Genomic DNA, 27,999 nt, shown 5'->3' with positions numbered 1-27,999 from the left:
ATGCTGGGCGCCTTGGGCAGAGACGGGGTTGGGAACAGACTTGGAGAAGGGGATCCTTTTGCGCGCGGCTACCGGGCTGCGGTTTGTGGGAGGAGGCGCAGGGGCGCCGGCGGGGTCCGCGCCTTGCTGGCCCTGGGCTTATATTCTCGTCACAGGAGGCAGGAGGGGCGCCCAGCCCTTGCGGTCGCGTGTCGGGTCCCGGAACTGGGGAGGCCAGCGATGCGTGCATGGCCTCGGGCGCAGGAGCGAGTCCATCTCCTCTTGGCCTCCGGCCTTGGCTCTGAGGGCAGATCTGTCGCTATCATCACACGGAAACCCGCATTGGAGACAAACAATATGATGTTTTGAATGGAGGCCTGGTAGGAGTGAAGGGATTTTTAAATCTTACTTAAGTGGATCCAAACAGGATTATTAAGAAGCCACTGCACTAGTTACAGTGTACAGAGAGCAGCGTAACTGTAAAAGTCTTTGCTTGAGTGTATTAAAACATTTTTAGGAAAAGCATGTATTTGTGCCCGGAATTAACTGGATTACCCATTGCATTACAAAATTCTTGCTCTTGAGAAAATGCAAAGTTGATAGTTATATGAAAGCACTGATTTGAGTTAATAAATTAATAGGCATATTACTGTGATCCTGCCACTGAATGAGATGCATCACGCAAGACACTTGAAATACAATTCCAGCCCTACAATACCTTAGATTCTTGTGCAAATAGTAACCATAGTTCAATTATCTTGACTAAATAAAGACCAAACAATTTCTAATGATAGGACTAAAACCCATGTTTTTTACACTATGAGAAAGTGGAAAGCTAACTGTAACACCTGTAAGTAGATTTGAGATTCATATATTTAAAGAAAAATTGATTGTTTTTGAATTTTTAAAGGGTGAGATTCATGAATTGAAAATATGTGGAGAAAATGAGTATCTAAATGGAAAATGAAACTCATAAAAATGTGTGCAGTAAATGCTTCTTGCTTGGTGCTAAGCTGCCTCCAGGTTCTTGGATCTGTAACTTTTAGCTTTAGGATTAGTACAATCCTAGAAATTTGTTTCACCAAAAGATTGGAGAGTAATGTTTCACCAATAGCTACATAGCTAGGTCACTTTAGGTATGAAAAATTGCCTACCTTTGGTATTTGTGGATATGATTTCTCCCACCCAAGAGAAAGCTAAAAACTATGTGCCATGTCCTAGGCCCAGACACCTAAATGAATTAAGAGGCAAAAACTTTTTAGTTTGGGTTCTTTGTTTGCAAGCGGGCAAACCAATTTTGGCTACTTTAAGGAAGAAAGGGATTTATTTGAAAGGATATAGGGTAGATGAACACCTAATTCTCTGAAAGGATTCAAACCAGGGCTGCTTAAGGGATCCAGTGACAGGAGTCCTTTCAGAATCTCTTCTGGGATGGATCTGTCTCAACCATGGCCTTTTGTTTGCTCTGTTACTCTAAGAGAGAGTTAGATTGGCCTAACCCTCTTCGGTTTCATGACCATCCTTAGACCAGAGGAAGGTGAAGAACACTGAAGGATGTTCCCCTTGAGATTGCAGAGGTAGACTTTGGGTCCCCAACGGGGAAGTAATAATTGTGACAAAAAAGGGAGGCGATGATGTGGACAAACAACAGGTATCTCTTCCAGGTAGCAGTGTGATTATTTTAAGAGTCTTATTCCTTTCACCGTTCTCTTGCAGATGACAAGTTACAGAGAGAGACAGGATGCTGTTTGTATAGTTTTCCTACATTTCTTATAGGATCCAAAGGACAGTGTATTTGATATAGTCACCAAACACATTGTATTTCATGAACATTGAATAAGTGACAGAAACCATATTGTCCCCGACCCCTTCAGTGTAGTGAGGGAGAAAAAAAGGCATACACATAAATGAAACAATACAAGTCAGCACATGAAATGCAATACCTTTTTCGGTTTTAAAGTAGAAAGAAAACACTTGGCAAGACAAGTTTTATAGAGGATGGAAATTCTGTTGGACCTTGAAAGATGAGTTGGATGCTGAAAAAGATAAGAGAGGGTATTTGTGGGCACTCCAAAAAGCTCATGCAGACCAGAGGAGAAAGTGCATGAAAGGGACCAAGAGAGAGATAAAGTAGACTGCTGTCTTACAGTCAGGGTTTCAGTGCTATCTTAAAAAAAATTCTAGATCCCAACTGTTCAAGAAGTTGGGCCATCTTTCATTCACTCTGCACACATATTGAGCACCTGCTGTGTGTCAGGTACTAAAGGTGCAAAGAATAAAGTATTATGTAGAGTCCTGCCCTGTGAAGCACAACTATTCCAACCACTTTCATACCTTGTGCTTCTTTCTGTCTGGAAGAACAAAATATCTGTATATGAAAGGACATTGTTTTGAGATAATAGACATCAAGCAATGAACTAGAGTGATCTTTGAGAGATAGGAAACAACACGAGCTGTGTAATTGCCAGCTCACTGCCTAAAGAGAGTTTGTGGGCTATAGCAGAGGTAGGGGCACCAGGTGGGCTTCAGTAGACCCTGAGTTGAGGAGGTGGAGCTGAATCTGGGGATACTGAAGCAGCTTGGGTTCACCAGACAGAGAACCCAGAGAGCAGGGCACTGTACAGAGGGAGAGCTCCAAAGAGTGCAGAATCCCTGTTCAGCTAAGTCCTGTTCTGTATGCCTCTGAGGTCATGCCCTGACGACTGAGGGAAAAAAAAAAAAAAATGACCCAGAAGGACTAGAAGGAGCAGTACTCTCACAAGGACCAGGATTAGTGCTTGCTTTTCCAGCTAGACTGGAAACCTCATAATCACAGGGTGTTGAGTATTAGGAAAGGTCTTACTTCACTTGTAGGGAATATTTAGCAGTAGACCAAACATGGTGTGGTCCCACCTAAGAAGCACCTTAAAAGAGTAAAGAGATCAAATTGTTTCCAGTGACTTAACTGAATCCAGAAAAAAGCTCAAGAATATTTACAGGAATACAAAAGTATCCAGCACCCAAAGGGTTAAAATTTTTTGCAGTGTCTGGCATCCAATCCAAAATTACCAGGCATTGCTAATTATGTGATATAATGGAGATGTTAAGTGATGCTCTCGTGGTAATCATTTTGCAATATATAAGTGTATCAAATCAACTCATGATACACAAACTTACACAATGTGACGTGTTAATTATATCTCAATAAAGTGGAAAAAATGACCAAGCATGCAAAGAGGCAGGGAAATATGACATAATGAATCAATTAAAACTGATTAAAAAATGACATGAAATAGCAAACAAGGACATTAAAAAAAAACTACTATAATTTTTCTGTATGTTGCAAAGGTTAAAAAGACATGAGAGATATAAATAGACCCACTCAAACTTGTAGAAATAAAAACTACAGTGTCAAAATGAAAAAAAGGACAGAGGGAACAGCATTGAGGCATCAGGGAAGGCGGCATGTTTGCAAGACAGCCGTTTGACAGGTAGCAAGGGATGAAGAGGCACAGAGATTGGAAAAATGGCCCCTGGAGGTGTGCATGGACATTAGCTAAAGGAATACCCAGGGAGGAGAGACAGCTGCTGAGGAAGCTAGAAGAATAGAAGTCATGAAGAAAACACATATCATCAGAATTTCTCCTTGAGTTATGGCAAACTAATCAGGAAGCTATCTAGGCATTGAATTAAAAAAAAAAAATTGTAGCAGTATTGAATGCCTACTAGTGGAAATCGAGAAGCCCATCCCAGATCTGGTCATGTCCCAGACTTTTGTGTTATCTTTATAATCTCGGTGCCCAGAGCCCACCCTTACACCATTTGTCCCCCTCTCTACCCCTTCCAAAGTAAATATATATATATATTATATAATATATAAATGTTATATATATTTTATATATATATATATCTATATATGAGTCATGCCCGACTCTTTGTGACCCCATGGATAGTAGCCTGCACCAGGTTCCTCCGTCCATGGGATTTTCAAGGCAAGAGTATTGGAGTGGGTTGCCATTTCCTTCTCCAGGGAACCTTCCCAACCCAGGGATTGAACCCAGGTCTCTCACTTTGTAGACAGACGCTTTACTGTCTGAGCCATCAGGGAAGTCTTTTAATATATATACTAAATATATATTACTATCAACTAACAACAGTCAATTATTAATAATAACTACAATTAAATTATATTAAATATATATGTATTTATACATTATAAAGTCACTAACCCATGTCCAGCTCTTCACAACCCCATGGACTGTAGCCTGCCAGACTCCTCTGTCCTTGGGATTTCCCAGGCAAGAATACTGGAGTAGGTTGCCGTTTCCTTTACCAGGGGATCTTGCTGACCCAGGGATTACACCTGCATCTCCTGCTTGGCAGATGAATTCTTTACCACTGAACTACCTGGGAAGCCTCACACACACACACACACACACACACACACATGTATGTATATATGCACATATGTGTGTGTGTGTGTGTGTGTGTGTGTGTGTGTGTGTGTGTGGTGCTGGTGCTAAGTCACTTCAGTCGTATCAGACTCCTGGAGACCCTATGTACTGTAGCCCACCAGGCTCCTCTGTGCATAGGATTTTCCAGGCAAGTGGGTTGCCATGCCCTCCTGCAGGGGGTCTTCCAGACCCAGGGATCCAGCCTAAGTCTCTTCTGTGTCCTGCATGGCAGGTAGTTTCTTTACCACTAGAACCACATGGGAAGCCCTATATATTTATATATATACATATGTATATATGTGAACGGCTGATGCTAACAGCCGATTCATTGGAAAAGTCCCTGATGCTGGGAAAGATTGAGGGGAGAAGGAGAAGAGGGTGTCAGAGGATGAGATGGCTGGAAGGCATCACTGATTTAATGGATATGAACTTGGGCAAACTTTGGGAGATAGTGAGGGACAGAGAGGCCTGGCGCATTGTGGTCCACGGGGTCACCAAGAGTTGGACACGACTGGGTGACCAAACAATAACAACAGTATGTGTGTGTGTGTATATATATATATATATATATATATATATATGTATACATATCAATTAACTGATGCTTTTGAACTGTGGTGTTGGAGAAGACTCTCGAGAGTCCCTTGGCCTGCAAGGAGATCTAACCAGTCCATTCTGAAGGAGATCAGCCCTGGGATTTCTTTGGAAGGAATGATGCTAAAGCTGAAACTCCAGTACTTTGGCCACCTCATGCGAAGAGTTGACTCATTGGAAAAGACTCTGATGCTGGGAGGGATTGGGGGCAGGAGGAGAAGGGGACAACAGAAGATGAGATGGCTGGATGGCATCACTGACTCAATGGATGTGAGTCTGAGTGAACTCCAAGAGTTGGTGATGGAAGGGGGGCCTGGTGTGCTGTGATTCATGGGGTTGCAGAGTTGGACACGACTGAGCAACTGAACTGATGTATACATATATGTATAATGTTAAATCAGAAGATCAAATCAAGATGGTGGAGTAGAAGGACATGTGCTCATCTCCTCCTGTAAGAAGACCAAGATCACAACTAGCTGTTGTACAGCCATTAACAGGAGGATGCTAGAACTCACCAAAAAAGATACCCCATGTTCAAAGACAAAGGAGAGGCTGCAGTGAGACAATAGAAGGGGATACAATCATGATAAAATCAAATCCCATACCTTCTGGATGGGTGACCCACAAACTGGAGAAGAATACTTAAGAAGTTCTCCCTCTGTTGTGAGGGTTCTGAGCTCTATGTCAGTCTTCCCAATATGGGAATCCAGGAAAGGGACTAGGAATCCACAGAGAATCTGACTTTGCAGGCCAGCAGGATTTGATTACAGGATTTCCACAAGACTGGAAGAAATAGATAATCCACTCTTGGAGGGCACAAGCAAACTCTTGCATACACCAGGACTCAGGGGAAAAGAGCAGTGACCCTACAGGAGACAGAACCAGACCTACCTGCTAGTGTTGGAGGGTCTCCTGTGGAGGTGTGGGTTGTCAGTGGCTCACTGTGGGGACAGGGGCCCTGGCAGCAGCAGTCCTGGGAGGTGTTCCTTGGCAAGTGAGCCCTCTTGGAAGAGGCATTAGACCTACCATAGAGCCTGTAGACTCCAAGGCTGGGTTGCCCCAGGCCAAAATACTAGCCCCACCTGTCCCATCAGCTGATAATTGGATTAAAATTTTACCCAGCCCACAAGAATAAGACCCAGTTTTTCCCACCACCAATCCCTCACATCAGCCTCATTCACCTGAGGTCAGAAGGAAGAAGCAGGAAGAACTACAATCCTGAAGCCTCTTGAATAAAAACCACAACCACAAAAGTTAACTGAAATGAAAAGGCAAATAATTATCTCCCAGATGAAAGAACAAGATAAAACCCCAGAAAAATAACTAAATGAAGTGGAGCTAGGTCCAGGAAAAGAATTCAAAATAATGATAGTGTAGATGATTCAGAATCTTGGGGAAAAAATGAAGCAGATGTAAGAAATGTTTACAAAAGACCTAGAAGAACTAAACAAACAAAACAGAGATGAACAATACACTAGAAGGAATAAGTAGAAGAATAACTGAGGCAGAGGAACAGATAAGTGACCTGGAAGACAGAATGTGGAGATCACTGCTGTAAAACAGAATATAGAAAAAAAAAAGAAAAAAAAAAATGAAGTTAGCCTAAGAGTCCTCTGGGACAATGTTAAGTGCACCAGCATTTGTATTATGGGGGTCTCAGAAGGAGAAGAGAGAGAGAAAGGATCCGAGAAAATATTTGAAGAGATGGTTTTAGTTGAAAACTTACCTAATATGGGAAAAGAAATAGTCAACCAATCCAGGAAGTGCAGAGAGTCCCAGGCAGGATAAACCTGAGGAGGAATACACCAAGACACAATGTAATCAAACTGACAAAAACAAAGATAAAATATTAAAAAATAATGGGGAAAATGACAACATACAAGAGAATTCCCATAAGATTTTTAGCTGATTTCTCAACAGAAACTCAACAGAAATTCCCTTCAACAGAAGAGAATGGCGTGATATATTTAAAATGATGAAAGGGAAGAATCTACAACCAAGAATACTCTACCCAGCAAGACTCTTGTTCAGATTTGATGGAGAAATCAAAAGCTTTCCAGACAAGCAAAAGTTATGAGAATTCAGCATCACCAAACCAGCTTTACAATAAATTTTAAAGGAACTTCTCTTGGCAGGAAACACAAGAGAAGGAAAAGACCTACAAAGAATTAACCCAAAACAATGAAGAAAATGGTAATAGGATCACACATATTGATAATTACCTTAATTATAAATGGATTAAATGCACACCAAAAGACATAAACTGGCTAAGTAGATGAAAACATATGCATGTATGCACTTCCACTTACCACATCACTCTACTTAACTTCCCAAATTGTATGCAGTTATTTTATACTGTTAGGTTAATCATGTTTCCATTATGACTTGTAAATATCTTTTTGTGTGTATGACTATTAAATGTGGGAACTGATAAGCATCTTTTACTATTGTGAAAAAAATTATCTACTCTCTTCACAACACTCAAATATATATACATTACAGATAACTGTAGTCACTGGGCCACAAATTATGTTTCCCCAGGACTTATTTGCCGTCAGATTTTTACATTTTGACCACTTTCACTCATTTCTCCTACTCTCCCATCCCCTTCCTGTGGCCACCATCAATCTATTTTCTGTATCTATCTTCAGTTTTTATAGATTCCACATAAAAGTGAGATCATACAGTAATTGTCTTTATTTGATTTATATTACTTGATATAATTCCTTCAAGATCCATCCATGTTGTTGCAAATGACAGGATTTCATTCTTTTTTATGACTAAATAATAATTTGTTATATAAAAATATATTAGATTGTTTCCATGTCTTGGCTATTATGAATAATGCTGTGATGAACATGGGAGTACAGATATTTCTTTGAGATAAGATTTTGTATCCTTTGGATATATACCCAGAAGCAGATTTGCTGGGCCATATAATAATTCTATTTTTGATGTTTTGAGGCCCCTCCATACTGTTTTCCACAGTGGCTGTACCAATTTACATTCTCACCATCAATGCTCAAGGGTTTCCCTTTTCTCCATATCTTCTCTAGCACATATTATCTCATCTTTTTGATAAAAGCCATACTGATAAGTGTGAGTTAATAGCTCATTGCTGTTTTGATTTGCGTTGCCCTGGTGATCAGGGATCTAAGCATCTTTTTGTGCATCTGTTGGCCATCTGTATTTCTCTTTGAAAAAATGTCTATTTGGTTCCTTTGCCCATGTTTTAATTGAATTGTTTTTGGTTTTGTTTTTTTTGCTATTGAGTTGTATGAAACAGCATTATTATTAATATACATCAATTTATAATGGTCAAACAAAATGTGATATATCTGTATAATGAAATACCATATTCATCAATAAAAATGAACTGATTACTGATACATGCCACAACACAGATGAACTCTAAAACATTCAGTACAAGAAGCAGGACTCAGCACATTTTTTATGATTTCATTTACATGAAATGTCAAAAAAAAAAAAAAAAAGAACCAATCTATAAAGACAGATTAGAGGTTACCTAGGTCTAGGGACAGAAATGGGGAGTGATTATAAATGGGCATGATTAGCATGTTCCAGGTGTTCTAAAATTGTTGTAATAGTTGCATAACTATAAATATACAGACATTTATTGAATTGTATACTTAAGCTTGGAGAAGGCAATGGCACCCCACTCTAGTATGCTTGCCTGGAAAATCCCATGGTCGGAGGAGCCTGGAAGGCTGTAGTCCATGGGGTCGCTGAGGGTCAGACATGACTGAGCCACTTCACTTTCACTTTTCACTTTCATGCGTTGGAGAAGGAAATGGCAACCCACTCCAGTGTTCTTGCCTGGAGAATCCCAGGGACGGGGGAGCCTGGTGGGCTGCCGTCTCCGGGGTTGCACAGAGTTGGACACAACTGAAGTGACTTAGCAGCAGCATACTTAAGCTAGTATATTTTATGTTATATACATTATATCTCAATAAAGCTGTTGAATAAAGTATTTTAAAAATCAGTAAGTTTTTAGGGCTTGAAGAAAATTATTTGCTTTAATCCCTCTATGTATTACCTTATTTGGAGATAAAGAATCAATATTTCTTTTACTTCTTTTGATAATTGTTATTTTTACCAATTTATTTACAGTAGTTATTAAGAGGTTTATGATATTTTTTTCAAATTTGGCTTTAGGTAAGAAGTGTGGTTTCTTGTCTGTAATTTTTGTAATGAATTTTAAAGCTTTGTAGTTAGTAGTTTTTCTTGAAAACATAATCCAGAAAGTGGTGTTTATTGCTTGCTTCCGTTTTCTGTACGCCAGGGTTCCTTGGATCTCATCCAGAGTATTGAAGATGACCCTCTTCTGGACACCCAGCAGCTTCCACATCACTCTTTACATGCTCATTTTAGGCCCAGATTCCACCCTCTTCCTACTGTCATCATAGCAAATCTTCTCTTGCTGATACATGTAAGTTGGCTGGGGGAAAGTGGTCCATTTGGAGGTGATGTTTTTCTAGAGGTGATATTTCTAAAAAAAATTTATAACCTCCTCAGAGGGCAGAGGGCAGTTTGGCTGTATCTATCAGCATTTAAAGAGTGCATACTTTTTTACTCATACTTCTACTTCAAAGAATTTATTGTAGACATATTTGCACACACGCAAGGATATTGTTTATGATAGCAATGTTGTCTGCAATATGAAGGAACTGTAAACTACCACTGCCCAGAAGATGTTTTGTATGTCCTTTCCATAGGAAGGAATTGCTTATGTAATATTAGAAGAGAAACTTAGAAATTTGGGGTAGATGCATATGTATTTGAACTACTCTTCACGATTCATTGTTGAATGGAAAAAAATGGGGTTTACAATGGTGTGAACAGAATGTTCCTTTTGCATGTTTGCAAGGGAGTTGAGAGAGCTTTTGGACATGTGGGTGATATTGTGACTTATAAGAAACGTATTTGGTCATTCAGGTGATCAGAGTAGAGTTCTCAGGTGCACTGGGTCGTCATCCTTGGTTTCTGGCTCTCAGCTCCCAAAAACCCTGGGAATTTCCTGAGCAATAAGAGCAGTGGGAGTATCTTTTGTTACAATTTTTGGTCTTTTGTCTTCAGTTCCTAAAATCACTTCAGTGTCATAAAGGTGAACTGGGTGTCTTGATATTCATAGCAAGCATCTTTCCACCATTTCTGTTTATGTTGATGAGTTGACTTTGAAAAGCACCTAAAGGATGGGGGCAACAGCCAGGGAAACTAAGCAGGGACAGAGGGTTGGAACATACCATCCCACCCCCTGACTTCTGGGGATGGGAAAGGGGCTGGAGGTTGAATCATTCACTGACTGCCAGGGATTTAATCAACCAGGCCTATGTAGTGAAGCCTCTGTAAAAGCTCAAAAGGAAGGGGTTCAGACAGCTTCTAGGTTAGTGAGCCAGAACGCTTGTGATGTGCCATACAGCCAGGCCCCGAACTCCACCAGGACAGGAGCTCTTTTAGGACCTCACCCAGTGTGTCTTTTCATTGGGCTGTCGATGTGCATCCTTTAATATCCTTTGTAATAAATTGGTAATCTGGAGAGTAAATAGGTTTCTTGTGTTCTGTGAGCCTGTCTAGCAAACTAACTGAGCCCAAGAGGGAGTTGGTGGGAATCTTTGATTTGTAGTCAGTGGGTAAGAAACACTGGTTACAAGCTAGACTTGCAATTAGCATCTGAAGTGGGAGTAGTCTTGCGGGACTGAGCCGATACCAAGGGAATCTGATACCTCGGTGGATAGTGGAAGTGATTTTAGGTGGATAGTGGATATACCAGGTAGATAGTGTCAGAATTGAGTTGAATGGCACCCCACTCCAGTACTCTTGCCTGGAAAATCCCGTGGACGGAGGAGCCTGGTAGGCACCAGTCCATGGGGTCGCTAAGAGTCGGACACGACTGAGCGACTTCACTTTCACTTTTCACTTTCATGTATTGGAGAAGGAAATGGCAACCCACTCCAGTGTTCTTGCCTGGAGAATCCCCAGGGACAGGGGAGCCTGGTGGGCTATGGGGTCTCACAGAGTCGGACATGACTGAAGCAACTTAGCTGCAGCAGTAGTACATGCAGCTGGTGTTAAAGGCTTGCTCGCCTCCTGCTCACCCACCCCCTTGGAATTGGTACTGGAAACATTTAACATTCATTCTGTATTCTGTAATAGAGTATTTCCAGAAGCAGATATCCTTTTAATACTAGTTGCACTGAGCACCTCAATGGAATGGACACCTAATATGTTTTAATGTTTACCTTTTGTACTATTTGAAAAAAATTTTTTTACCATATCATATATTACTTTTTCAGTTCTAAAAACAAAAAGATATAGATAAATCTATATGTTGACAGACATTTATCAATTTATTTACACCTAGGAAATAATGTTAAACAGAGAAATCAGTATAATGTTTTCCCATGTTTTATATGATAAAATTACAAATGTCTGGGGATTTTTAAAACATGTCAACCACAAGATAAATAAATCCTGGAGATCTAATGCATAGCGTAGAGATTATAGTCAACACTATAATATTATAAATTTCAAAGTTGCTCGGAGACTAAATAATTGCTCTTACCACAAAAAAGAAATGGTAATTATATGATATGATCCAGGTATTGGCTAAAGCTATGGTGGCCATCATTTTGCAACATATGAATTTTTTTTTTTTTTAAACCCCCGTCGCCCCCTCGCCTTCTCTCAGCTCAGCCCGCCCTGCGCCCGCGCTGCTCGCGCACCCCGCCGCACTGACAGCGGTGCGAGCCCAGCAGCCGCGAGTCCTTCCCTTGGCCCGGACCACTGAGGCGCGCGGTGGTGGGGGTGCCCGGAGCGGCTTCTCTCAGCTCGCCCCGGCTCGCCGCTCCGGCCAGGGCCCAGCCACCTGAATTTTTCAAATCAACACATTGTACACATTAAACTTACACAATGTTATGTCAGTTATATTCCTCAATAAAAAGAAATAAGTAAAGTTCAACATCATAAAAACAAGACACATGTATGGATGGTCTTGGAGGCTCGCTGGGGGCTCTGTTCCAAGTCTCTTCCTCATTTTGATGACTGCAGTCTCAAGCACCAGGGGCTGCAGTTGCTCTTTGCTGAAATGTGAAAAATCAAAAGAGGGCAAAATCTTGCCGCTTCTTGGGTGTTCATGAGGAGAGTGGACGTGGTTGAGGACTGGCCCAGCTGCTGCTCCAGTGAGGTGTGCTGTGAGAGAACTGACTGCATTGAGGACAGAGGTACGCGTGTGCTCCTCTATACATCTAGCAAGGTTCTGCCATGACTTCCTAATTTCCAGACAGCAGCTGAAGCACTTCTTTCCTGGTGCCTTTTTGTGTATTTTGTATTCATACTTTTTATGTATGTGATACATACATACACATACATGCACACAACACTTAAAAAAAATTGCCTGCCTTTGCTATTATGGCACTGATTGCCCTAATTTTAGGACTAAGATAATCTTGTGTTAAAGAACAAGAAAAATTAATGCCTTTATATGCTACTTTGTATAAAATGGTTCAGTTAGGTTCAATGTACAGTACATTGCAGTAGAGGGAGTATGTTGACTTTTCCACTTTTGCTTTATGAGGATGTGTATAATATAGCTAATATTACTACTCTTGACAAGTCATATACATTTTAAATAGATTTATTACATGATAAGACTCCCTGCTTGGTGATGGATGCTAATGACAACATTTAAAATTTTTAAAATATTACATAATAATATTTCCTTTTATAACAAGTAAAACAGTATACAGAGATATAATCTTCCCATTTCTCTGCTTCACCCCTTCTCCCTGAGTTAATAAATATATCTCAGAGTTTGTTGTATTTCTTGCAGTATCTTTTGTTCAGTTCAGTTCAGTTCAGTCACTCAGTCATGTCCGACTCTTTGCGACCCCATGAATTGCAGCACTCCAGGCCTCCCTGTCCATCACCAACTCCCGGAATTCACTCAGATTCATGTCCATCGAGTCAGTGATGCCATCCAGCCATTTCATCCTCCGCCGTCCCCTTCTCCTCCTGTCCCCAGTCCCTCCCAGCATCAAAGTCTTTTCCAATGAGGCAACTCTTCACATGAGGTGGCCAAAGTACTGGAGTTTTAGCTTAAGCATCATTGCTTCCAAGGAAATCCCAGGGCTGATCTCCTTCAGAATGGACTGGTTGGATCTCCTTGCAGTCCAAGGGACTCTCAAGAGTCTTCTCCAACACCACAGTTCAAAAGTATCAATTCTTCGGCACTCAGCTTTCTTCACAGTCCAACTCTCACATCCATACATGACTACTGGAAAAACCATAGCCTTGACTAGATGTACCTTAGTTAGCAAAGTAATGTCTTTGCTTTTGAATATGCTATCTAGGTTGGTCATAACTTTTTTTCCAAGGAGTAAGCGTCTTTTAATTTCATGGCTGCAGTAACCATCTGCAGTGATTTGGGAGCCCCCAAAAAATAAAGTCTGACACTGTTTCCACTGTTTCCCCATCTATTTCCCATTAAGTGATGGGACCGGATGCCATGATCTAAGTTCATACAAATATACACAAAAAGATTACCACATAGTAAAAGGAGGTCTCCCATTTCCAAGAAAAAAAAAAAAGGGTACTGCAGTATTTATTTCTAAACAACATTTCTCAAACTTGAACATACAACAGACCCCCCTGACAGGCTTATTACACCACAGGCTGCTGGCTGCTCCCCCAGAGGTGTTGATTTGGGGCTTGAGAATTTGCATTTCTAACTGGTCTGGAGACCACACTTTCAACTACTACTTTATACATTAGTGTTTTTAAATCTTAACATGTCATAGATATCCACCCAAACTAATAGATAGAACTTCAGTTAATTCTTTTATAGCTGAATAACATTCTATTATGTGAGTGAGTATACCTTAATTTATTCAAATATTCTGCTATGGATACACACATATACTTGGGCAGTTTACATTTTTTTCTTTTCAAATACTGAGAAAACTGAAGTAAAATATCTTTTACTTCTGCTTTTACTTCTGAGTGACTGGGTCCTTAAGATAGAATTTCTCAGTCAAGATATTTCCAAATTATTTTCAACAACACATCCCAGACCAGTATATTTTGATACCAGTCTTTGAAATTTTGTCAATCTAATTGGACAATTATTTTAGTTCTCTTAAAACTGAAATTAGAAATAAACTTTAATGCATGATGTTTATCAGTTACTTTTTAGGTGCTGAATTAATTGTTTTTACTCTTTTTAATAAAAGAAGTGGACAGGAAACTGCATTTAACATTGAAGTACTCATCTCTAGCAGATGGGATTTAGGGTGGTTTTTATTTTCTTATTTGGAATTTGTTTGTTCCCCAAATTTTCTGCAAAATTTTCTCCAGGTTATCTGTTTAAAAAGTTTGTAAAAATAGCAAAAGTCCATTTTTAAATTCATAAAAAATAGGATAATGAAAGTCACAGGTATAAGAGTATGTGCTGGGCATGGACCTTATTGTTTCTTAATCCAAATATTGAATGTTAATCCTACTGTTTTCTTTTCTACCAGCTTGTATTTGTTATTTTAGCATTTTTAACAGGTGTGCTTTGTTCTTACCCCAATCCAATGGAGGACAAGTGCCCAGGAAACTATACCAACCCGTTGAAAGTTCAGACAGTCATAATCCTTGGAAAAGTTATTTTGTGGATTCTGTATTTCCTTCTTGAACGATACATCCAGTATCACCATTGCAAAGTAAGAAACCGAGGCTATAACAAGATCTACCGGTCAACAAGACATCTGAAAAGACTTCCACTGATGATACACTCCACTGGTAAGTTCAGTTGTCTCACTCAGCTCTTTGACAGCTTGCTTGAGTGGCATAAATGACAGCAGAATAAGGTGTTAAGTTTGGTTTTATAATCAAATATATGCTGTTGTTTCTGTGAGAGTGATGTGGCCACTGAAATTCATATCACCTTAATGTCTTGAAATTTTTCTTGTATTTCCCTTAGAAATCTGTATTTGTTATATAGAGGAGGAAAAATATTTCTCTTCCCTTCTAGGTTTTTAGCTGAGATTCCACCAAAAAAAGACAGGTTAACAGAAGAAAAAAAAAAAACAAGTTTAATAACATTATACCTCCTGTATACAAGGGAGATGCTTCCCTGGTGTCTCAATGGTAAAGAACTTGTTTACCAATGCAGGAGATGCAATCAATCCTTGGGTTGGAAGACGCCTGGAGAAGGAAATGGCAACCCATTCCAGTATGATTGCCTGGGAAATCTCATTTATAGAAGAGTCTGGTGGGCTATAGTCTATGGGGTCACAGAAGAGTCAGACACAGTTAGCAACTAAACAACAATATACAAGAGAGAGACCCAAGAGAACTGAGTGACTTGAAAATGGCCTAAGCCACCTACTTCAATAACATCTACAGCTAAAGACCAAAGAAGATGGGAAAGATTGCAGGGGGCAGTAATTCTGAGAGGTGACCACGAAAAGTGCAATAAGCAATGGTAAGGTTGTTAAGCAGATTTCCATTGATTTCTTGCCTTCTCCATGATTAGAGTTTCTAGACAGTTAGAGTCATTGTGGTCTTTGTTATTGTTCAGTCCCTCAGTTGTGTCCAACTCTTTGCGACCCCATGGACTGCAGCACACTAGGCTTCCCTGTCCTTCACTGTCTCCCAGAGCTAGCTCCAACTCATGTCCAATGAGTCAGTGATGCCATCTAACCATCTTGTCCTCTGTTATCCCCTTCTCTGCCTACTTACTATCTTTTCTAGCATCAAGAAAAGCCGACTTCTGATGAGTGGGCTTTTCACATCAGGTGGCCAAAGTATTGGAGCTTCAGTTTGAGCATCAGTCCTTCCAATGAATATTCAAGGTTGATTTCCTTTAGGATTTACTGGTTGGATCTCCTGCTGTCCAAAGGATTCTCAAGAGTCTTCTCAAACACCACAGTTCAAAAGCATCAATTCTTTGGTGCTCAGCATTCTTTATGTTCCAACTCTCACATCCATACGTGGAAGAACCATAGCTTTGACTATACAGACATTTGTTGGCAAAGTGATGTCTCTGCTTTTTAATATACTATCTAGGTTTGTCATAGCTTTACTTCCAAGGAGCAAGCATCTTTTAATTTTATGGCTGCAGTCACCATCTGCAGTGATTTTGGAGTCCAAGAAAATAAAGTCTCTCACTGTTTCCATTTTTTCCCCATCTATTTGCCATGAAGTGATGGGACCGGATACCATGATCTTAATTTTTTGAATGTTGAGTTTTAAGCCAGCTTTTTCACTCTCCTCTTTCACTTTCATCAAGAGGCTTTTTAGTTCCTCTTCACTTTCTGCCATAATGGTGGTATCATCTGCATATCTGAGGTTACTGATATTTCTCCCTGCAATCTTGATTCCAGCTTGTGCTTTATCCAGCCTGGCATTTCATATGATGTGCTCTGCATATAAATTAAATAAGCAAGGTGACAATATACAGCTTTGTATACTCTTTTCCCAATTTGGAACCAGTCTGTTCCATGTGCAGTTCAACTGTTGCTTCTTGACCTGCATACAGGTTCCTCAAGAGGCAGGTAAGGTGGTCTGGTATCCTCATCTCTTTTAAGAATTTTCCACAGTTGTGATCCATACAGTCAAAGGCTTGAGAGTACAAAATGAAGCAGAAGTAGATGTTTTTCTGGAATTCTCTTGCTTTTCCTACGATCCAGCGGATGTTGTCAATTTGATCTCTGGTTCCACTGCCTTTTCTAAATCCAGCTTGTACATCTGGAAGTTTTTGGTTCACGTACTGTTGAAGCCCAGCTTGGAGAATTTTGAGCATGACCTTGCTAGTATGTGAAATGAGTGCAATTATGCAGTAGTTTGAGCATTCTTTAGCATTGTCCTTCTTCAGGATTAGAATGAAAACTGACCTTTTCCATTCTTGTCGGCACTGCTGAGTTTTCCAAAATTTGCTGGCATATTGAGTGCAGCACTTTAACAGCATCATCTTTTAGGATTTGAAATAGCTCAGCTGGAATCCCATCACCTTCAGTGGCTTTGTTTGTAGTGATGTTTTCTAAGCCCCACTTTACTTCACATTCCAGGATGTTTGTCTCCTGGTGAGTGATCACACCAGCATGGTTGTCTGGGTTATTAAGATCTTTTTTGTATAGTTCTTTTGTGTATTCTTCCCACCTCTTCTTAATATCTTCTGCTTCTTTTAGGTCCATACTGTTTCTATCCTTTATTGTACCCATCTTTGCATGAAATGTTCCCTTGATATCTCTCATTTTCTTGAAGAGATCTCTAGTCTTCCCATTCTATTATTTTCCTCTATTTCTTTGCTTTGTTCACTTAGGAAGGGTCTCTTATTTCATCCTGATATATAGAAGGATATCACCTTTTAAATGGAGATTTCCCTTATAAATGTAAATGCTTCTCATAAAAGCTAACCCCTAGTTGGTTTTCAGAACCTCATCTTTGTCTGCCATTTCTTAAAACTAATCAGCTTAAAACAACCTTTATGACAAAAAGGCATATTTTACTGTGGCACTGTCTGTCCACTTAATTGTGAGCAAGGAAGGCCTGGGTGAAATGTGACTCCCTTCATTCCTCTTGCTACTAGCAGTCTTGTTTATCTCAAGGAGATATAAAGCTGATGCTAGTTTATACTTGTAGGATAAGAGAGTTGTTTTATTTTACACGAAGCTTCATGCTTTTCTTACCCACTGCAGTATCCTTTCCTGGGAAAGCCCATGGACAGAGGCTCCATAGCATCACAAAGAGTCGGACACAACTTTGTGACTAAACAACAGCATAGTGCTTTTCTTGCAGTAAGAGAGAGACTGTTTTATAATAAGATGTATTATTTAAAACAGAAATGTGGAAAGCAATTTATGAATGCAAGATCAGAAAGTCCATTGAGGACTTTGAACATATGCCTACCTGCTTTTCTTTATTGCTGCAGACATTTTAAAGGCTTTATGGATTTAATATGAACTCTCATGTATTTTTGCCTAATTTTTTTTTTTTATAAAAGCCCTCTGTTTCAATTTGAGTCCAGAATAAATGATTAAACATTTTGAAGCCAAATTAGAAATTAATCTTTTCACAGAAAAACAGCTCTATAGAATTTAATTTTTTTTTCTTCTGTATTCTGTAGTGCCTTTTCTTAAAAGTCAGGCTGCAAGTTCATCTGCTCAGTGAGGTTCTCAGTGGGGGTGGAGGGCCCGGGGATTGCAGAGAAAGAAGCATTGTAGTGGGATGACTAGTCCTGATATATCTCCAAGGGGGTGGCCTTAACTCCTTCTCCAGAGGAAGAGCTGTTTCTGCTTTCTGCTGCTAATGTGTGGGCTTCCCTGATAGCTCAGTAAAGAATCCACCTGCAATGCAGGAGACCCTGGTTCAGTCCCTGGGTTGGGAAGATCCCCTGGAGAGAAGATAGGCTACCCATTCTGGTATTCTTTGGCTTCCCTTGTGGCTCAGCTGATAAAGATTCTGCCTGCCATGCAGGAGACCTGTATTCGATTCCTGGGGGAGAAGGTCCCCTTGAGAAGGGAAAGGCTGCCCACTCCAGTATTCTGGCCTGGAAATTCCGTGGATTGTATAGTCCATGGGGTCCCAAAGAATTGGTCAGGGCTGAGTGACCTTCATTTTCACTTCATGGCTAATGTGCAGTGCTTGTTTTTGGCCAGAAGATGTCACTTATACTCTGTGCCTGTGACAAAGCAAAAGTGGAATCTTGTCTATATACTGACCTGTATACTGACTGCATGTTCAGTTTCTCCAGTGCTGGTCTGGAAATAGTATTGAAATCACCAAGAGATTGTCTAATCTTTTTTTTTAAATTAATTTATTTTAATTGAAGGCTGATTACTTTACAGTATTGTGGTGGTTTTGGCCATACATTGACATGAATCAGCCATGGGTGCACATATGTCCCCCATCCTGAACCCCCCTGCCTCCTCCCTCACCATCCCATCCCTCTGGGTCATCCCAGTGCACCAGCCCTGAGCAGCTGCCTCATGCATCAAACTTGGACTGGTGATCTATTTCATATATGATAATATACATGTTTCAATGCTGTTTTCTCAAATCATCTCACCTTCCCCTTCTCCCACAGAGTCCAAAAGTCTGTTCTTTACATCTGTGTCTCTTTTGCTGTCTCGCATATAGGGTCATCATTACCATCTTTCTAAATTTAATATATATGTGTTAATATACTGTATTGGTGTTTTTCTTTCTGACTTACTTCACTCTGTATAATAGGCTTCAGTTTCATCCACCTCATTAGAACTGATTGAAATGCCTTCTTTTTAATAGCTGAGTAATATTCCATTGTGTATATGTACCACAACTTTCTTATCCATTCATCTGCTGATGGACATCTAGGTTGCTTCCATTTTCTAGCCATCTTTTGCCTTTCTTTTGACTTTGAAATTATTGCTACATGTATGACCCTTAATCACACAACCTGTTTCTAAACAATCACAGAAGGCTTCACTTTCAAGTTGCTTATATAAGGAACCAGAAAATCCGAGAGATTGGGGCAGATGTTTACTTTGTTTCTATTTTCTTTAAATATATATTTTTTTCTAATTTGAAGAAAAAGAACATAAATCTATGAAGATATAGAACTTCCAGTTAATCTGAAGGGTGTAACCATTCTTTTTTTTGGCCTATGATAGTATTTCTGGGTATTGTTTAGCTTCATCTTGACACTTGTTTTTCTCTGCAGAGAGAAAAATAAATTGATTTGACTTTATTTTGTGGAGATGGGAAAAAGGGCTTTGGTTTCCTTCCAGTAAGCTGAAAGTATTTATCTGATTTTTCTCTTCTCCTTCCTTAATCTTGAACTCTTTCAAATATTACTAGCTACATAACAAGTTGCACGTTTAGTTGTTTTTTTCATCGATTTGAAAACTTAACCCTTCACTGAAACATGGGCAGAGTGGGTGGGGTGCTCTCGTGTCTACAGTGTTTGTTATCAGGAGAATGTCTTACTTCAGCAGTCTCTGCTGCTGCCTGCAGGTTCACCCCATGTCCTGCCACCTTGCTGACATAGGCCTTCTCAGGATATCAAAAATCCTTTGGAAACTGTGTTCACTTTCCCTGCAGAGGTTTTCCTCTAGTTTTTTCCTCTTCCTAAAGCTGTAAAATTAAATTTTCCTTGTACATAAAGCTAATTTATAAATTGAGCTCTTGGTCAACATGCTAAGACACTGACATTTGTGAGTGTAAGGAGAGGCCTTAGGGATTTGTGCTAGACTATTGCTTTGTGTAGAGAGACTTCTGATAGGTTATTTAAAATCATGGCTCAAAATAATCCCATTGTACCAAGAAATAGAAGGTAAGTCAAATAAGCATCTCCCCAGCCATGATCAGATTTAGATAAATGTGTTAGTTTTAGGAAATTCTAAGATAAAACACTATAAGAATGATTTCTGCCCCTAAACTTTTCTCTGATGCATGTGCATGCTCAGTCACATCCAACTCTTTGTGACCCTGTGGACTGCAGCCCTCCAGGATCCTCTGTCCACAGAATCCTCCAGACAAGAATACTGGAGTGGGTTACCAGTTCCTTTACCAGGGGATCTTCCCAACTTGAAGATCAAACTCACAACTCCTCCAGCTCCTGAATTGGCAGGCTGATTCTTTACCACTGAGTCACCTGGGAAGCCCAAACTTTTCTTTGACAGTCTTCAAAATAAAAGTATAGGATGAAGTTAAAATGATCTTCAAAAATAAATAATGGCTATCTGAGCAGGGGGGAACAGCTCATATTTATTGAATACTCACAGGCTAGGCATCATTCTAAGTGTTTTTCACACACAAACTTATTTACTCCTCACAGCAGCTCTGTGAGGAAGGTACCGTCATCCCATATGTCACAGTAAGTAGAGGTGTTGGATCATCTGTCCAAGGTCAGCAGCGTGTCCTGGGTTTTTCTGGACCCTTGCCCTGCCCTTGACTGTGGTGCATGACCAGAAGGGGCCACTGGGTCCTTGTAGAAACTTACTCCTTGAGTTTTAAGCAAGTCCAGATTCTTCTCTATTTGTGTTATGGACATCATTTACTTTTGGCAGTGTTGTTTATTTGTGTTTGATTTCCATCCTCTAACTTCCTTCTTGCCGAATAACTGGGGGTGCATGCCCCTGCTGTGGTGGTGGCCGGGGTGCTTGGACCCCGGCTGTGCCCCCACCTGTGTACATCTCTTCCCCGCAGGCAGCACGGCACTCCTCCTTCTCCTCTGCCTGCAGCACTCCTTCCCTGAGCCCAGCACATGGTACCTGAACCTCATTTTGGCCACCCTGGCTTTGGAGCTGATCTGTTCCCTGACGTGCCTGCTTGTGTACACAGGTGAGCATGACAACGAGCCTGTTAGAACTGAGAAAGGTCTTTAACTGCAGGTCCCATCCCCACCTGAAGTCCAGCCTGTTTACCTTTCTGGCATGAAAGCTTTTCTATGTGGCTGAGACCCTATTGAGCACCCATGTCTCTCATTGCTGACTGCATCCAAACTCCTCTAATTTCAAACCACTAGGAACATACCAGTGAGTCATATTTCTAGATTTATGTCATCAACAAATTCTTATTAAATAGAGTGAAGGCTTTTCATTAAAAAACAGAAATGATAAATCCATAAATTCTGCGTCCTCAAAGGCAACTGAGATGTAAGTCTGGCTTTAAATTAGAAAATAACAAAATATAGGACTTGTCTGGCAGTCATGCTGGTTAAGACTCTTTAACTTCCACTGCAGAGGCATGGGTTCTATCCCTCATCCAGAAATTAAGATCCCAGGTGCTGGTGGGGTCAAAATCGTAATAAAAAATGAAAGTAAATAAGTTAGTACATGAAAACTGTCTTTAAACCAAGCTTGTTTTTGGTAAACCATTTAAGAATCTACTTCTTTCTAAATTTAGAATTGTCTAAGGATTGCTCTGTACAACTAGCTGTCTCTCAAAAGTCTGAGGGGTAAAATTAAATAAGCTTCAAGTATGTTAACAGGAAAAATAGGTGGAAGGATTCTTGAAGAGAAAAAAATCCAAAGCTGATAGAAATCAGGATTTCATTCCTGTTGCAATATTGACATGCACCAAAATCTGTAATACAGCTAATTTGGTATTATTGATCAACAGTTGTTTTGTGACAATAAAATACCCTATTTGTCCTATTTGAAAGAGATAATTCTTCAGTTATGAAGGAAAAGTCACATGGACCAAAACTCATGTTCCATTTTACTATTTTGTGCCTCTGATTGAGACTTCTAGGGCAAATATTGCTTTTGTTATGATACACTGAAGTGTATCACAAAAAATTTAAGGTTAATCTCCTGATACATACATTTTTCCTCCCTATATTAAAAAGATTTAAAAGATATCTAGTTTTGGTAATGTGAATAGTAACTCTTCATGACATAATTCTTTGATACACTAATTCTAACCTAAACTTGAGTGACTTGTCTGTAGTAAAGTAGTTAATCTCTGGAAATACAGATGGACTTTTTCACTGAGCACTGGACTGCCTCTGTTGGAAAAAATTAGGAACATGAAACTTAAAAAAGCTTTGTGATTTGATTGGCTCACCATTTGTTTAAAAACAATCCAAGCTTCAAAAAATGCTACTCAGTTACCAGTCTTCTAGCAGTCCTGATGTTCTGGCTTTAGCTCGGGAGGAAAGGAGTGTAAGGGCAGCAGGCCCATGTCCCGCGTCCTGCAGTTTAGTGAGAGCTCCCCTGGGCTTATTGTAGCAGAAAGAAAGAGTAGAAGATTTCTTGTTCTATGTAGATTGCATTCATGGTGTTGCCTGGCCTGCGATCTGTAAAATGCTGACTCCATGCAGCTTATTTTAAAAACCACAAACAGCAGAAACTATCACAACATTGTAAATCAACTATACTTATATTTAAAAAGTGGAACATCTTCAGGAAAAAAAAAAACCTACAAAGATGAGTCTGATAGTTGGACTTTGTTATATTGTCGAGCTACGTGTTTTATTTCTGCCTCTTAACTTTTATTTTAGTACCCTGTTAGGTGTTATTTCTGTTCCCAAGTTCAAGAAACTTAAACTTGTTCCAAGTTTCTCCATTTATCTAGGAGTTTTTATGTGGAAGACAACATTATAAGGAGATGCCATATGAACATAACTCCAATTCAGGAGCAAACCTCCTGGGACAGTCAGGTCTCATCCTTCATCTCCAAAGTGGCACTGGACATGGTGGTTTGCTCCCTCCTCGAGATGTATTCTTTACTTCCCCTGGGACCCTGGCTTCTTGGGATCCTGCCTGCCCCCTTGGTGGCCTCATCTTTTTGCTGAACTCTCCCAGCCTTCATGGTGGAACCCAGTGCTCAGTCCCTATCTGCTCTTGGATGAGGGTGCTGTGCTTATGCCATTGGAAGCCAAGGGGCTGTTCATATCTTTTTTTTTCACTGAAGTGTAGGTGATTCACAATGTTGTGTTAGTTTCAGGTGTACAGCAAAGTGATTCAGATATATATATATTCTTTTTAAGATTCTCTTCCATTATAAGTTATTATAAGATATTGAATATTGTTCCTAATGCCATATAGTAAGTCTTCATTGTTTATCTATTTTATGTATGGTAGTGTATATCTGTTAATTCCAAACTCCTAATTTATCCCTCCCTCTGCACCCCATTTCCCCTTTGGAAATCCTAGTTTGTTTTCTGTGTCTCTGAGTCTATTTCTGTTTTGTAAATAAGTTCATTTGCATCATATTTTAGTTTCCATATATAAGTGATAGCATATATTTGTCTTTCTCTGACTTATTTCACTCAGTATGGTAACCACTAGATCCATCCATGTTGCCACAAATGGCATTATTTCATTCTTTTTAATGACTGACTAGTATTCCACTGGAGAAGGAAATGGCAACCCACTCCAATATTCTTGCCTGGAGAATCCCAGGGATGGAGGAGCCTGGCGGGCTGCAGTCTATGGGGTTGCACAGAGTCGGACATGACTGATGTGACTTAGCAGCAGCGGCAGCAGTATTCCATTGTATATATGCATCACATCTTTTCCTCCATCAGTGAAGATGTAGGTTGCTTCCACGTCTTGTCTGTTGTAAACAGTGCTGCAATGAACATTGAGGTGGATGTACCCTTTCAAACCATGTTTTTCTTCCAGATATATGCCTAAGAATGGGATTTTTGGGTCATATGGTAACTGTTTTTAGTTTTTTAATAAACTTCCATACTGTTTCCCATCGGAGAAGGCAATGGCAACCCACTCCAGTACTCTTGCCTGGAAAATCCTATGGACAGAGGACCCCATGGATGGGGTCGCTAGGAGCCAGACACAACTGAGCGACTTCACTTTCACTTTTCACTTTCATGCATTGGAGAAGGAAATGGCAACCCACTCCAGTGTTCCTGCCTGGAGAGTCCCAGGGATGGGGGAGCCTGGTAGGCTGCCGTCTCTGGGGTTGCACAGATTTGGACATGACTGAAGCAACTTAGCAGCAGCAGCAGCATACTGTTTCCCATAGTGGCTGCACCAATTTACATTCCTACCAATAGTGTGAGAGGGTTCCCTTTTCTCCACACCCTCTCCAGCATTTATTATTTGTAGACTTTTTGATGATGACTGTTCTGACTGGTGTGAGGCAGTACTTCATTATAGTTTTGATTTGCATTTCTCTAATTAGTGATGCTAAGTATCTTTTCATGTCTGTTGATCATTTTGATGTCTTCTTGGAGACATGTCTATTTAGGAATTTTGCCTATTTTTGTTTGGGTTGTTTGTTTTTTTGATATTGAACTGTATGAACTGAAATTAATCCCTGTTGGTGTCATGGTTTGGTTTGGAAATATTTTCTCCCATTCTTAAGTTTTCTTTTTTTGTTTATCATTTCCTTTACTGTGCAAAAGATTTTAAGTTTAATTATGTTCCATTTGTTTATTTTTGCTTTTATTTCCATTACTGTAAGAGATAGATCCCCCCAAAATTGTTGTGAATGGCACCCCACTCCAGTACTCTTGCCTGGAAAATCCTATGGACGGAGGAGCCTGGTAGGCTGCAGTCCATGGGGTCGCGGGGAGTTGGATACGACTGAGAGACTTCACTTTCACTTTTCACTTTCATGCATTGGAGAAGGAAATGGAAACCCACTCCAGTGTTCTTGCTTGGAGAATCCCAGGGATGGGGAAGCCTGGTGGGCTGCCGTCTATGGGGTCACACAGAGTCGGACACGACTGAAATGACTTAGCAGCTTAGCAGCATGCTACCTATGTTTTCCTCTAGGAGTTTTATAGTTTCCACCCTTACATTTAGATCTTTAATCCATTTTGAGTTTATTTTTGCATATGGTGTTAGAGAATGTTATAATTTTATTTTTTACATGTAGCTGTCCAGTTTTCCCAGCCCCTCTTATTGAAGTTCAAACTTTCTTTTCTCCATTGTATTCTCTTGCCTCCTTTGTCATAGATTAATTGATCATAAGTGTGTAGGTTTATTTCTGGGCTCTCTATCCTGCTGCATTGATCTGTGTGTCTGTTTTTGTGTGAGAGGCTTCTCATTTCTAATTCTCTTGACCATATCCTGAAAGTCAAGGGCTTCTCGTTACATTCCCTCACTTCGTTCTTCTGGCATCTCACTTCCTTCTGGTCCTTTCTGGTGAACCCTCTGCATATCTCCTAACCTTCCCACATTTCTCTTTAACTTCATTGCTTAAGCTTCTTTTGCCTTGTTCTCAGCTGAGAGTCACATGAAAATCATCTGTGGGTTCTGGTGGTTCCATGACAGATTGAACATATGACTCAGCACATGCACTTCTGGGTATCTGCCTACTTCTACACTTTGTGTTCCAAGTGGCATTGTTTATAGTATGGATTGGGAAGATCCTTTGGAGAAGGGAATGGCAACCCACTCCAGTATTCTTGCCTGGATAATTCGATGGACAGAAGAACCTGGCAGGCTACAGCCCCTGGGGTTGCAAAAAGTCGGATACCACTGAGCAACTAACACACACACACACACACAGAAGTAGGAACAACCCCAAAGGCATAAAGTGATGACTAGACCAACAAAAGATAGTCTGTCTATACAGAGGATAGTGTTCAGTCACAAAAAAAGGAGTACATGGAGTGAAGCTTGAAAGCATTATGCCCACAGGAAAAGCAGTCATAAATATTATATGATTCTATAATACTTGAAATGACCAGAACAGGCACATCTATAGAGAAAGAGAATGTGTAAGTGTTGCCTAGTCCTAGAGGCTGGGCTACATGATGAATGACTGCTCAAGGAACCCAAGCTTCTTTTTGTTGTGGTAAGATGTTCTAAAATTGATGGTGGAGATAGTTGCACAACACTTTGAATGTATTGAACCATTGAATTGTACACAGTAAAGGAATTACATGTGAACTGCATCATATGTAAATTATATCTCGAGGGTTATTACGGGAAAGGAAAGAATCCTGTGGAGTTTTTAAAAATTGTGCCAGGGCCTAACTCACCTCCTCTCCCCTCCACACATGCTGAATACTCCACCCATTTCGAGCTGCAGAAATAATTCTCAAGGGCAGTCACTGCCTGTCACGGAGACCTGCCTCAGCCTCTGTCTCCTTGTACCATCTCTGGTGGGAGTACTCATTCCAGCCATGTCCCAGGGTTGTTATACAGTTGGAGTAGGTGCCTGGACAGTGGGTGTTATTCAGACATGCAGGTGTGTAGATAGATCTGAGGTTGGGAGCAGCAGCCTTGTCTTTGCAGCTGACTTCTCCCAGTGGCATTAGTCTTCTGGGGCTTCTAGAACTGGATGACTAAGACACATAAACTTAGTTATTCAGTTCTGGAGACTGGACATATGAGATTGGGGGCGGGGGGCAAGGATGACTTTCCTGAGGCCTCTCCCTTGGGATATAGGTGGCTGCCCTCTCACTGTGTTCTTATGTGGCCTTGGCTCTGTGTACGTGTATCCCTGGTCTCTCTTCATGTATCAGATCAGCAATCCCTTTTGTTTTTACCTTGATTACTTCACCAAAGGTACTGTCTCCAAGGACAGTCATGTTGGGATTAGGGCTTCAAGTTCATCCGTGGTCTCCAGGTCATCAAACTCTGGCTCCTCTATATAGGTGTCTTCACTTCCTGGCAGTGACCACTGATGGCTGTTTCCTGATTCTACTCCTGCCTCTCTGCATCAGCATTTCCATTCCATTTAAGTCAATTTTTCCCATTTTTGTTTATTCACTTTATGAAGTGCTTTTTTTTTTTTTTACATTTTATTTGAAAAGAATAGGCAATTCCTAATGTAATTTGAATAAATGGAATTAGAACATTTTTTGTGATTGGATAACCTGATAATAATGACTTTCTTATTTTAGTGAAAATTCAGAAATTTAATAAAGCCAAGCCACAGCCTGATGTACTTGAAGAAGAAAAAATCTATGCTTACTCCAACAATATTACCTCGGAGACTGGATTCAGGTATGTGCAGAGTGAAAGAGTAGAGAAAGAGAATTAAAAGTTTTTTCATCTAAAAATCCAGAGACCATTCTGATGCTTGGAGTTTAGGACACTGCATATGTTAGAATATGTTTACGACTGTGTTTGATTTGTTTCTTTCCTCTCAGCTGTGGTGAAACTAAGTCTAAAGAAAGAATCTCATTTGGGAATATTGCTTTGGCTTATGATGTCTAAGAAAAATAACAAATGTAATATGCTTTACTGAAAAGTAGTAGGGCTCCATTAGCAAAGAGACTGTTGGTGAACGTGTGTAACCATGGCCACCTTGGTTCTGCGCAGGCCTCTCTCGAGCCTGGAGGAGCTTGTGGAGAAGCAGGGAGACATCATAGTGTACTTGAAGCGGCACAACGCGCTCCTCAGTCAGCGGCTGCTGGCCGTCTCGTCCTCTGACCTCGGCTCGCAGCCAAGTGGGATTTGACAGCAATTCCAGAGGAACCAGAGTCACTTAAGACTGATCAACTCCCTGACAAGGTGTCACAGGAGATTGCAGCTTTGCCAAGTAACATTCTACAGTTTCTGTTGGAAACCTGAATCTGATC

The 27,999-nt window shown here is 40.3% G+C and overlaps 1 protein-coding gene across 1 annotated transcript; it reads left to right on the top strand.

The window, feature by feature from the left end:
• Window positions 1-27,878, top strand: LOC138072329 (transmembrane protein 192-like). The gene is made up of 6 exons (XM_068963433.1): window positions 1-318; window positions 9,310-9,456; window positions 14,543-14,811; window positions 21,202-21,332; window positions 27,319-27,421; window positions 27,740-27,878. The coding sequence occupies exons 1-6, from the start codon at window positions 1-3 to the stop codon at window positions 27,876-27,878; spliced, it is 1,107 nt and encodes a 368-aa protein (XP_068819534.1).
• Window positions 27,879-27,999: the final 121 nt, after the last annotated feature.

This window comes from Capricornis sumatraensis, unplaced genomic scaffold (assembly GCF_032405125.1).
Source record: "Capricornis sumatraensis isolate serow.1 unplaced genomic scaffold, serow.2 scaffold3, whole genome shotgun sequence".
Lineage (NCBI taxonomy): Eukaryota > Metazoa > Chordata > Mammalia > Artiodactyla > Bovidae > Capricornis > Capricornis sumatraensis.
The sequence above is the reverse complement of the archived record's forward strand: the minus strand, read 5'-3'. Positions and strand labels throughout refer to the sequence as shown.

What these genes read in the sequence shown, in the direction of transcription:
- LOC138072329 (XM_068963433.1), top strand. Translation starts at nt 1, where the DNA reads ATGCTGGGCGCCTTGGGCAGAGACGGGGTTGGGAACAGACTTGGAGAA. An exon ending in ATCTTCTCTTGCTGATACAT is followed by an intron (nt 9,457 to 14,542) that starts GTAAGTTGGCTG and finishes CTTTTCTACCAG; the next exon opens with CTTGTATTTGTTATTTTAGC. An exon ending in ATGATACACTCCACTGGTAA is followed by an intron (nt 14,812 to 21,201) that starts GTTCAGTTGTCT and finishes CCCCGCAGGCAG; the next exon opens with CACGGCACTCCTCCTTCTCC.